This window comes from Colobus angolensis, unplaced genomic scaffold, assembly GCF_000951035.1.
Source record: "Colobus angolensis palliatus isolate OR3802 unplaced genomic scaffold, Cang.pa_1.0 Scaffold186, whole genome shotgun sequence".
Taxonomy (NCBI): domain Eukaryota; kingdom Metazoa; phylum Chordata; class Mammalia; order Primates; family Cercopithecidae; genus Colobus; species Colobus angolensis.
In genome coordinates, this window is record NW_012114999.1 from 3865692 (window position 1) to 3876716 (window position 11025).

An 11025-nucleotide genomic window follows, 5' to 3' on the forward strand; every position below is an offset into this window, starting at 1 on the left:
CCAGCCTGGGCAACAAAGCAAGATCCTCTAAAAAAAAAAAAAAAAAAAAAGATCATCAGTGACTTCTCAGTAGCCAAATCCAGTCATCTGGATGTCTGGATGTCTGGAGATGACTGTCTCCAGTCATCCTCTGGGCCTCTCTGTAGCACCTAGTATTTTCCAGGAGGCCCCTCTAATCTCTCCTCCTCCAGCTTCTTGTTAAAGGACTTTATCCTGGGACTTCTTGCTCTGGTCTGCCCTCTCCGGGCTCAGTACCCTCTCGTCTTGAAAGATGTCAATTCTCCCTAAGCTCTGGCCTTAGATTAAAATGGTTAGGAGCAAGGGCTCTGGAAGCAGAATGCTTGGATTAGAAGCCCATTTCCACCATGCACCAAGTTTCCTCTGCTTCAGTTTTCTTCCCTGCCAACCAGAGATCATTAACAGCACTTACATCAGAAGGTTACTGGGAAAAATCAACGAGTTAATTCACATAAGTTGTAAGAACTCAATAAATGTCAACACTTATCCTTCCATCTATGCTTTGCTGGCCATTCCAATCAAGATACTGGAAAGATCTCCTCCTCTGAATTCAATACATCATTAAAAACCACTTAACTTGACATGATTTGATAGCCATTTTGATATCATTTTAATGCTACCTAAAGCTTCCTGAGTTTTTTTGTTTGTTTTTGAGACGGAATTTCGCTCTTGTTGCACAGGCTGGATTGCAATGGCACAATCTCGGCTCACCGCAACCTCTGCCTCCCAGGTTCAAGTGATTCTCCTGCCTCAGCTTCCTGAGTAGCTGGGATTACAGGCATGCGCCACCATGCCGGGATAATTTTGTATTTTTAGAAGAGATTTCTCTATGTTGGTCAGGCTGGTCTTGAACTCCCAATCTCAGGTGATCCGCCCACCTCAGCCTCTCAAAGTGTTAGTGTTACAGGCGTGAGCCACAATGCCTGGCCAAACTTCCTGTTTAAAAAACTATTATCAAATAATTTGTAAAAGAGATGCCCTCATCCCATCCCACTGCCAACTCCCACCTGAGTCTGGTGGGGATGAGGGATGGACTAGGGATTACAGATGTCAGTGACTCATGACTTGGTAATAAACTAAAACAAGTTACTTTTTTCTTAACATCAAAAGATCCTCTTCCTCTTTCTTACCATTGGTAGGAACTAATTTTTTTGGAGAGCAATTTGGTAATACCTGAATACATTTAAATGTTAGGTCAAAAGTTACACACTTTTCTACACAAGTACTTTTAAAGGAAATATCTACCAGTAGGAAAGCAGTGAATAATCAGTGGAAATCCATACCACAGACTATAATTCAGTTTTCAAAATGGTTGAACAATATTCAAAGCAGTACAAGCAGTTAGGGTAGGGGTAAGGTATACAGGATCCTTTCACTTATTTACTCTTCTATTTTGGAACTGTTTGCATAAAGAGAAGTGGTTCTCATAAGAAAGGAAGATGGCACCCTGAGGTAGATGTACTGTCTTCATGCAGAGATGACTTGTCCAAAGGTTGTGGGCTCAGCAGGGATTCGGACCCAGATCTGGCTCCAAGTCTAAGTCTTTTCCATCAATGGATGCTCCCCTATCCCTACTCCACAACCAAGTTGAGAGACAGGAACTCTCTGTACTATACACAGCCTTAGCACAGCAACTATGCTATCTGCCTGAAGATGCTTAGACTCTGGCTTAACATAAAGTCCTTTTAACTCATGGAGACGTGACAATATATCCACATGTACCCACCACCAGTATTATCATATCAGACTAATGCACATGAATATATTGCCCAGCTGTAGAAAGGACTAATTGGGCTGGGCACAGTGGCTCATGCCTGTAATCTCAGCACTTTGGGAGGCCGAGGCAGGCAGATCACCTGAGGTCAGGAGTTCAAGATCAGCCTGGCCAACATAGTGAAACCCCGTCTGTACTAAAAACATAAAAAATTAGCCAGGCAGGGTGGCACAGGCCTGTAGTCACAACTATCCAGCAGGCTGAGGCAGGAGAATCACTTGAACCCAAGAGGCAGAGGTTACAATGAACCAAGATCACACCACGGTACTCCAGCCTAGGTGACAAAGTGAGACTGCCTCAAAAAAAAAAGAAAAAAGAAAAAAGAAAAAAGTCAGCAGCGGGTGGGAGGAATTGATTTAAACAAGCCCATAGGAATCCTTAGTTCCAAAGGGCGTTGCCAGCACAGTTCAAAAGTTCATAATAAGGCCAGGTGCGGTGGCTCACACCTGTAATCCCAACACTTTGGGAGGCTGAGATGGGTGGATCACTTAAGGTCAGGAGTTTGAGACCCACTTGGGCAAGATGGCGAAACCCCATCTCTACTAAAAATACAAAAATTAGCCGGGCATGGTGGCGTGCACCTGTAATCCCAGCTACTCAGGAGGCTGAGGCAGGAGAATCGTGCGAACCCAGGAGGTAGAGGTTACAGTGAGCTAACATCGCGCCACTGTACTCCAGCCCAGGTGACAGAGCAAGACTGTCAAACAAAAAAAAGTTCTTAAGATATTTGGTAGAGCTATTTTAGACTAAAAACACTTTTACTCTTCCACTGGCTCATATGAAGACTAACCTTCTGCCACAGACATGTTTTTGAAGATGATGTAAGACTGACTGCAGGAAAGGGTGTCACTAAAGAAGAAAAAGAAGCAGGGGAAAGCCCAGAGAGGACGAAACCTTGAAATGAAAATCTGGCTGGCAAAGAATGTGTGTTTGCGTGTGTAAGCGGGGACAGGTGGGGATGGGGTTTTTTAAAAATACAATATCCAAGTCTTTGAAGAAAGATAAGGAAAATCCAGAAACAAATGCACCCCAGTATTCAGCGTAGAGAATGGGACCATTCAGGGAAAGGCATCTAGCCACAGGTGACTCCAAAGAGCAGCCCTAGGATTCCAGCTCAGCTGCTAAGGGCCAAGGACCACAGCAAGCTCACAAGATGATGCCTAATGTACGTATAATTTCTACACTCGATTAGAAGCATAATATGATTGCTGTTGCTATTTTTGTATTCAAAGTGGAATCACATGTTTGAATTAACCAACAGCATGACAGAGACTTGCTACACATGGTATTGATTGTTTTCTCTATTTCCTCCCACAAGAAACAAAAGGAGACAGGGAAATGTGCACTAATGAAGCACACACTATCCATTCGTAGAGCCTGGGTAACATTAAGGGTGAGAAGCTGCAGATAATAGAGAAAGATCAGTGTCCAAACATTTGGCAGTGGAGGTGGGAAGAAGCAATGATGAAGCCATAGCCCGCCCAGTGTGGCCACTCCACAGCTAGAGTTCCCTGGAAAATTCTCCAGGAGAGGGGAAATAACCATAAATGCTTAGGTTACAACTCACCCAGAAGAGTCCTTCCAAGCACAAAAGGCCTCCTCTTTTCTCTGCATTCATGCCTCCCATTCCCTGGCCCTCCCACTGCAGACAGAGCACCCAAGTCACGCCCACACCCTGAACTTTCCTGGTCCCTCCCTACCTTGTGGGGGAACACTAGGAATTAGTCTTCTCCACTCAAGGACTTGCTTCACACAGGTCTAGGTAGAGACTTCATAAGAACACATAAACTCAAAGCCTCCAGATTCAAGCAAGCCAAATTCAAACACTTGAAGGAAAATATGTTAACCAGCCAGTTGTGGAAGAATACAAGCCCTATCTGAAACCAAGAAAGGAAAGATGTATCTTATTTAAAAGGAATCAATCTCTTAGAAAAAGCAGAATACAACCACGCCCAGTAAGCAAGACCTCCAGCTCTACAGAGAAGTCCTCAACCACAAGGGCAACGTGGACAGAATGGTGCAGACCTACAGACCTGGTGCTTTCACCGTGGAAATGCCTCACAGGCTGCCTGGGGGTGGAGTCCTGGATAAGGACTCTGGGGCAGATCACATTCCTGACACAGAAATGAAACACAATAGTATTGCTTGGTGTCATGGTCCCCTACCCACCAGAAATCTCAGGCAGATACAAATAGATTCATGAATGAATATTAAAGTTCTAGAAATAATATCAACATCCAGAAGGGAAAAGCAGCTCAGAACACAAGACTGAGCCTAATTAGCAGAGAACCAGTCAGCAAAATGAAAAACCATGGCTAAAATTTACATAATGTGGGCTTTTGTTTCCAGGCATTATTTTAAACACTTCACATGGATTATCTATCTTATTTCTCCCAACAACCCTATAAAGATGAACATCATGATAGCCTCATTTTACAGACAAGACAGGCAGGTTAAGTCACTTGACAAAGTTCACAGTAAGATGCAGAACCAGGAATCCAACCCAGTTCCCACAGTCCATGTTCTTAACCACTAAGCTCTACTTTCCCTCTGACAAGAACCTTGTATGACAGGTATGGGGAAGTCTTCAAGTTCAAAAGGGTTCACATGGCCATAGGTTTTTGTAAAACTTAAAAGATATTTATACATTTTTCATAATGAGAACCCCAAAATTGCATAAACTTCGTCCCCACAAACAACCTGGATCTACCTATGAGTTCCAAGGATCCTTAACAAAAATCTGAGGGTACAAGTACACATGAATAACAGTTAAGAGCCCATTTGGGCTATAAAATAAGTTCAGAGTTAAGGAGAGCGAATGCACAAGGTATATGCTACAGGAGCGTAATGCCTAGATTTAAATGGAACTTGCCAACAAATTCTAAGGACAAGCTTTCTCCAACTACCACCTAGTTTCACTGAGAAAGAAAATGCAGGGCTGGGCACAGTTGCTCACACTTGTAATCCCAGCTCTTTGGGAGACCAAGGCAGGTGTATCTCTTGAGGTCAGGAGTTTAAGACCAGCCTGGCCAACATGGTGAAACCCCAACTCTACTAAGAATACAACAATTAGTCAGATGTGGTGGCAGGTGCCTGTAATTCCAGCTACTCGGGAGGCTAATCCAGGAGAATTGCTTGAACCTGGGAGGTGGAGGTTGCAGTGAGCTGAGATCGCACGACTGCACTCCAGCTTGGGCAGCAGAGGGAGACTCCATCTCAAAAAAATTAAAAAGAGAGCAAATAAAATGCATTTCCTCACTCTCCTGAATACAATGGTAATGATGGGTGAAAAACCAAAGCCATCCAATTGTGCTTACATTTTTATGCTGCAGATCAGATTCTTTATGGCTTTAAGAATACACTGCTGAAGAGGGAAGGAGGCAGGAAACACTAACCCTCATGTCCCAACCTGGAAGGGAAACAGGCACGGGGGGAAAGAAAAGCCTATACCTCTGTTGATGGTAGTGATTAGCAATGTCATCATTGTCAGGATTGTGTCTGAAATCTAAAAGTGGCTAGAGACAGAACAATTTCCACAAATGTTAGGCTGTAAAAAATCAGTGAGCTTGATAATAATCCTCGTTAAAACTCCAGAGTAAATAAGGCTGAGTATTTTAAAGAGGAAGCATAGTACCTCTTGTCACTTCAGCAAAGTGTACCTTATTTTTCTGTTTTGGTCAAGACAGGAAAACAAAAACTAAAGCAGACCAACAGCAATGGCTGGTTCCTACCAGGAGCAAAGTCCTTGGCCTGGCTGAATGGTCCCTTCTCCAGCAGTATTCAGGAAAATGCAGGTACTGGGCAAACCCTTGCAGAGGACACCTCTACCATTCCTAACTTGGAAGTCTAAGTAAGAGCCCAGTCAAAATATCTATCTTTAGAGATAATCCCAAAATCAGCAGCAAAGATGAAAAATTTCAATGTAATATTAACTATTTAACTACTTAAGAAAAACAGGGCTAGGAATCGTGGCTCACACCTGTAATCCCAGTGCTTTAACAGGCCAAGGCAGTAGGATCACTTGAGGCCAGGAGTTCAAGAACCAACCTGGGCAACATAGTGAGATAAAAAAATAAAATCGTTTTTAGAATATTTTATTTTTAACCACATCCTTCAAAATCATCACACTTGTACTACAGAATTATCTTATTTAGACTACAGAGTTAATTTCTAACTTTTTTTTTTTTTTTTTTTTTGAGACAGTCTTGCAGACGGAGTCTCGCTCTGTCGCCCAGGCTGGAGTGCAGTGGCCAGATCTCAGCTCACTGCAAGCTCCGCCTCCCGGGTTCCCGCCATTCTCCTGCCTCAGCCTCCTGAGTAGCTGGGACTACAGGCGCCCGCCACCTCGCCCGGCTAGTTTTTTTTTGTATTTTTTAGTAGAGACGGGGTTTCACCGGGTTAGCCAGGATGGTCTCGATCTCCCCACCTCGTGATCCGCCCGTCTCGGCCTCCCAAAGTGCTGGGATTACAGGCTTGAGCCACCGCGCCCGGCCTCTAACTTCTTATGTCTAGAGATAGCAAAATCTATTCCCGATGAATACATTCATTAAATCAACAAATATTCAAATATTTATTGAGCATAAGCTATGTGCCAAACTATATTCTAAACTATCGATCTTGAGACACACCTGTGAATAAGACAGTTTTATCTCTGGTGGGAAGAGACAGATAATAAGCAAACAAAAAAATATTTTAATTAAAAACCAATTTCTGAACTTTCAAGTTTAAAAAGAAAAAAGCTAAGCCCACCAACACATTTTTACCAAGATTCTGGTGCTCTACCAGCAAGACAAGGCAAACCACCTTCGGGTATAATTGACAGCTGGGGTCACCCTGGGTTACTATTATCAGAAGTACCCTCAGAGCAGCTGTGCGTCTAAAGCGCAGCCGGCAAACAGGCTGGGAGAACTCCACGGACACTGGTCCTATTGAATTATTACTATATGATTAACATCAACAACCAAAGATTTTGGTAATAAGCCTTTCAAGATGGTTTTTAGGTGTTGAGAAATACCATTTTGTAACCAAGAAGATCCCGTGGGAAGCTGCTTTGCTCAAATCAGACATTCCAGGGGGGCAGAAGACTGGAAGAATGTGTATTCCAATTCCATGCTTTTTAACATTTCAGTCAGCCTCCTCCCCAAAAAACATACCGAGGTAAGATTATTTCAGCTCCCCATTCGTCAATTTACTTTTTCCACTTTCCCTGAGACCTGTAAGAAAGGTTCCTGCGGCATTTACTCCAAGTCTGATGAAGACATGCTTCACTGCGTCCTCTTTTCCCGTCCAAATTTACGGGAAACTACCCCCACTCCAACATTTTGCCAGGAAATGCTGTGCTTCCCTTGAGTACCTGTTATATTTTTTCATGGTTTATGAGGCACAGAGTTGTTTCACTTTTCATTTTGGTTCCCAAGATGCATTTAAGGGCCTAGCTCAACCTGTAGAATACTTGTAGGGCCCATTACTTTACGAGTGTTTCCATCTTCCACCGAACCATCCATACACCAGTGTCTGCATTTTCCCTGGCCCTTTTACTCTCTGATAGTTTTTGTAAACTACAAGTTATTGATAATTTGGTGTCTTTTTGTTGTTGTTGTTATTAAAGAAACTTTGTTCGTATTCCATGCTGAAAGACTGGAATTCTTAGGCTTTTTCTTTTTTTCAGGCTGTTTTCACACATCTTCTCGCCTATTAAAAAAAGTAAGTTTGTGTGTTCTGCCATGTATTATCATCTTACCAATCAAATGTCTTAAAGATTTTTCCCTGAAATTTTACTGATTAAAGTGTTTAAAATCAGAGACTTCCTCAATTCACTGATGAACTGCTTTTACAGCTAGAATATTACATAACAAGACCAAAGGGTATTAATACAAACCAAATGCTTCAAGAGGCAGGGATATAAATATCTGAGAAATATAATACCAGTAACTAATTTTCTGTTACCAAGAGCTAATAGCTACAATACAGTCACTGAGTACTGAATATAAGCCAGACACATTTCCACAACATGGTGTTTGGGGGTGGCAACTATTGTTTTCCCCCATTCTACAGACGAGAAACTAGGAGAGAGATGTCAAGTAGCTTCCCCAGCATCACAGAAGGCTGGAAGTGGCGGAACGGGGACTAGAACTCACATATGCTAGACTCCCAGGTCCACTCCACATTGTCTCCCCAGGATGTTTCTATACTTCTTTGTTAAATGAGATTTGGAGGTGGACGGGGGAAATCTAGCATTCAAGCAATGCATCAATTATGCAATAAAGAAAAAGCAGGAAGGAATCAAAAAGTGTCAAACCAGGCAATGTCACTTTTGCATATATCCACCTTTCACCCGGGAGTCCTGAGGCCTCTGTCAAAATGTAGCATCTCATACAAAGGCCTAGCAAACACGGCTATTTGATTCCCAGGCCCAGAACAGATCAGAAACAGTATCACGTAAATAATCACAATGTCAAGAAGTGACAGGTGGGTAGCAAAAATGGGGGGAAGGGCTGGGCACCATGGCTCACACCTGTTATCCCAGCATTTGGGGAGGCCAAGCCAAGGGGAAATCACCTGAGGTGAGGAGTTGGAGACCAGCCTGGCCAACGTGGCAAAACCCTGCCTCTACTAAAAAATACAAAAATTAGCCGGGCGTGGTGGCAGGTGCCTGTAATCCCAGCTACTTGGGAGGCTGAGGCAGGAGAATCGCTTGAACCCGGGAGGCCAAAGTTGCAGTGAGCTGAGATCGGGCCACTGCACTACAGCCTGGGCGACAGAGCAAGACTCCATCTCAAAAAAAAAAAAAACGGGGGGGGAGAGGAAGGCGACAGACAGCAGAGTCTTGTGTAGAACATCCCTAAGTACTTCACTCAACTAAGACATCGCTTCTAGAGTTAAAATTCTTAGAACAGTCCAACTTCTGTGACCTTGAGCAAATCTTTCTGAGCTTCAGTGTACTGATCTGTAAATGATGTTGGATAATCCCAGCAATCCTCCTCACCTTACAGGACTGCTCTGCTGTTAAGATCAAAAGACTTCGAATGAAAGAACACTGTCTGAAAGGACTACAAAAATGAAACGGGTTATTAAAAAATGGGTTTGGTGCTTAAAGGGATAAATCCACAGCCTTCCTAACTAACTTTCCAAATGTTCTAAAAACTGAAGTTTTACTGTTTTTAAACATTTATAATAATTACAGTGATCTGGCCTGTGCATGCATTTCCTTGAGTCTGCTCAGTATTAAGCAGGAAACCGGCAGAAGCTATTAGTCAGCAAAAAAGAAATTAGCATGAATATTATTAACATCCAAGAAAAGTAAGTCACTTGAAGGGCTGCCAACGTTATCAGTACCTCATTTACAACGCAAAAGGTAGTAAAGAGACTCAACTGCTGCCAGCCAAGAATCACTGGGGGGAATTACAACAAATGTGCACAACCAGGCCAAAAAGTCTCACAACACGTCCAACATTTTGGACATGCCCGTTCCTCTGAAAAGTTTCCTAAAGTTCGGTTTGTAAACCCTGGAAGGAAGGGAACAGTTAACTTGTTACAAACTTTTCAGCTGGTGAGGTTTGCATTCAATCATACACCACTCACCTTTCTGCTCTCTAAAAAAACTGTTTAGCAAACTGTTGTCCAACACCAGCAAGACGTTTGAAAAAGTAAAGGACCTAAACATTTCAACTTTAGATACATACACTAAAATCAACCCTTTGCTTCAAAGACGGTATGATGTACAGACTAACAGCGGGAGACAAGAGCCACAACTCTCCCTTGGGGTTTGACAACGGTGCGCTTCATTACCTCAACATAATTCGCTTCACACCGCCTACCCCCGCAGCCCCGGGATGTTCCAGCTCTGACAATGCCAGTGCCTTCCACCAGCGGTCGGACGGTGCGGTGGCAATCCTGACATGCTTGGGCTCCCGGGAGGTTAATGGGAATTAAACCACAGCAGCCCTCCTTTGTGGCGCTTTGGCCAGAACAGCAGAAAACAGACAATGAGCTTTCTGTGCGCAGTTCCGCGCCGATTGGCTGGTCTCTCCCCTTAGAAACCCCTGATGTCATGGGCTTGGAATGCAGGGAGGGAGGAAGGAAGGAGAGGATTTGGGGAGGGGGACGCCTCTCATCTCTTTCCCAGGCCAAAAGTCCCAAAGATAAACCTAACGCATTCTTGGGCTCAGTGGCAAAGCTGAGCGTCACCAAATCCCAATCGCTCCAAACTATAAGCCATCTCGGCAAACAAGCCCTAAACAAAAGCAACCCACAAAAATACTCCTTTATGTCGTGAAAGTCTAATGTACTACAAACTTCTCAGTGTTTTATAAAAAGTCTCAAGCCTAAGCAGATATCACTCGCACAGTGGCGCGCTCAGGCTTTGTCTCCATTTCCCGCAAAAGCAACAGCAGCAGCAGCGGCAGCAGCAGCAGCAATCGGCCTCCAAATGCCTCCCAGGCACGGAGATCGGAGACTACGATGGGTCCTGGACCGGCTCCCGTTCCTCGGGGGGCCCTGGGGTCGGCGGGACAGTAGGCGGTCTCTCTCCCCGTGGGGAGGTGCGGGGTCCGCCAGCACCCGGGGCCCGGGCAGATGACGGGGGCTGCGGCAGCGGCTCGCCGGGTCCCTGGCCGAGCGGAAGGGCTCCGCCTGAGGGCGAGTGGCCACGCAGGAGCGCCCCCTTCCCGGAGGGCGCGTCCTGCAACCACCAAACGGCCCCAGAGACCCTCGCAGCCGGAAAGGCCGGCTCCGCGGGACTCCAGGCGCCCGGGAACCCACCGCCAGCCACTAGTCCCTTCCCATGACGCGGGAACAAAGCCAGGCGGGTGCCCGGGAGCCGGCCCCGCGAGCCCGGGGACGGGACGCGACCGGGACAGGCAGCCACGTTCGCGCCGCCTCGACGTCCCCTCTCCAGGAAAACGATGAGCCACAGCGCGAGAGGCCAACGAAGCACGGCCCAGCGCCAGGCCAGCCCAAGGGAGCCCGGGCGCGCTTTGCACCCCTCGCCCCGGGGGTCCCAGCGCCCGCCCGAGCCAGGCGTACCTTGTTCTTGACCTCGGCCGAGAGCCCGTAGGAAGGGCCCTTGTTGAAGTGGGTCATGATGGTTCGGACGGCGGGAAGAGGCTGCGCTGGGGTCCGGGGTCTCTCGTACTTCGCTTCCCCGCTCCTGGCCCCGAAGAGTGGCCGCTGCGGGGGATGCTCGGAACTCCGTCCTCTGGGCGGCGCAGGAGACGGTCGCGGGCGCGGGCGGT

General features: G+C 45.7%; 1 protein-coding gene across 2 annotated transcripts in view; it reads right to left on the minus strand.

The window, feature by feature from the left end:
* The window catches only part of CNN3 (calponin 3, acidic), a 40621-nt gene extending 29596 nt beyond the window's left edge, over positions 1–11025 (minus strand). For both annotated transcript variants that reach the window (XM_011940021.1, XM_011940020.1), the window contains exon 1: positions 10817–11025. In XM_011940021.1, coding sequence (XP_011795411.1) covers positions 10817–10873 — 57 coding nt within the window. In that variant the 5' untranslated portion in view covers positions 10874–11025. The remainder of the gene's footprint in view (positions 1–10816) is intronic.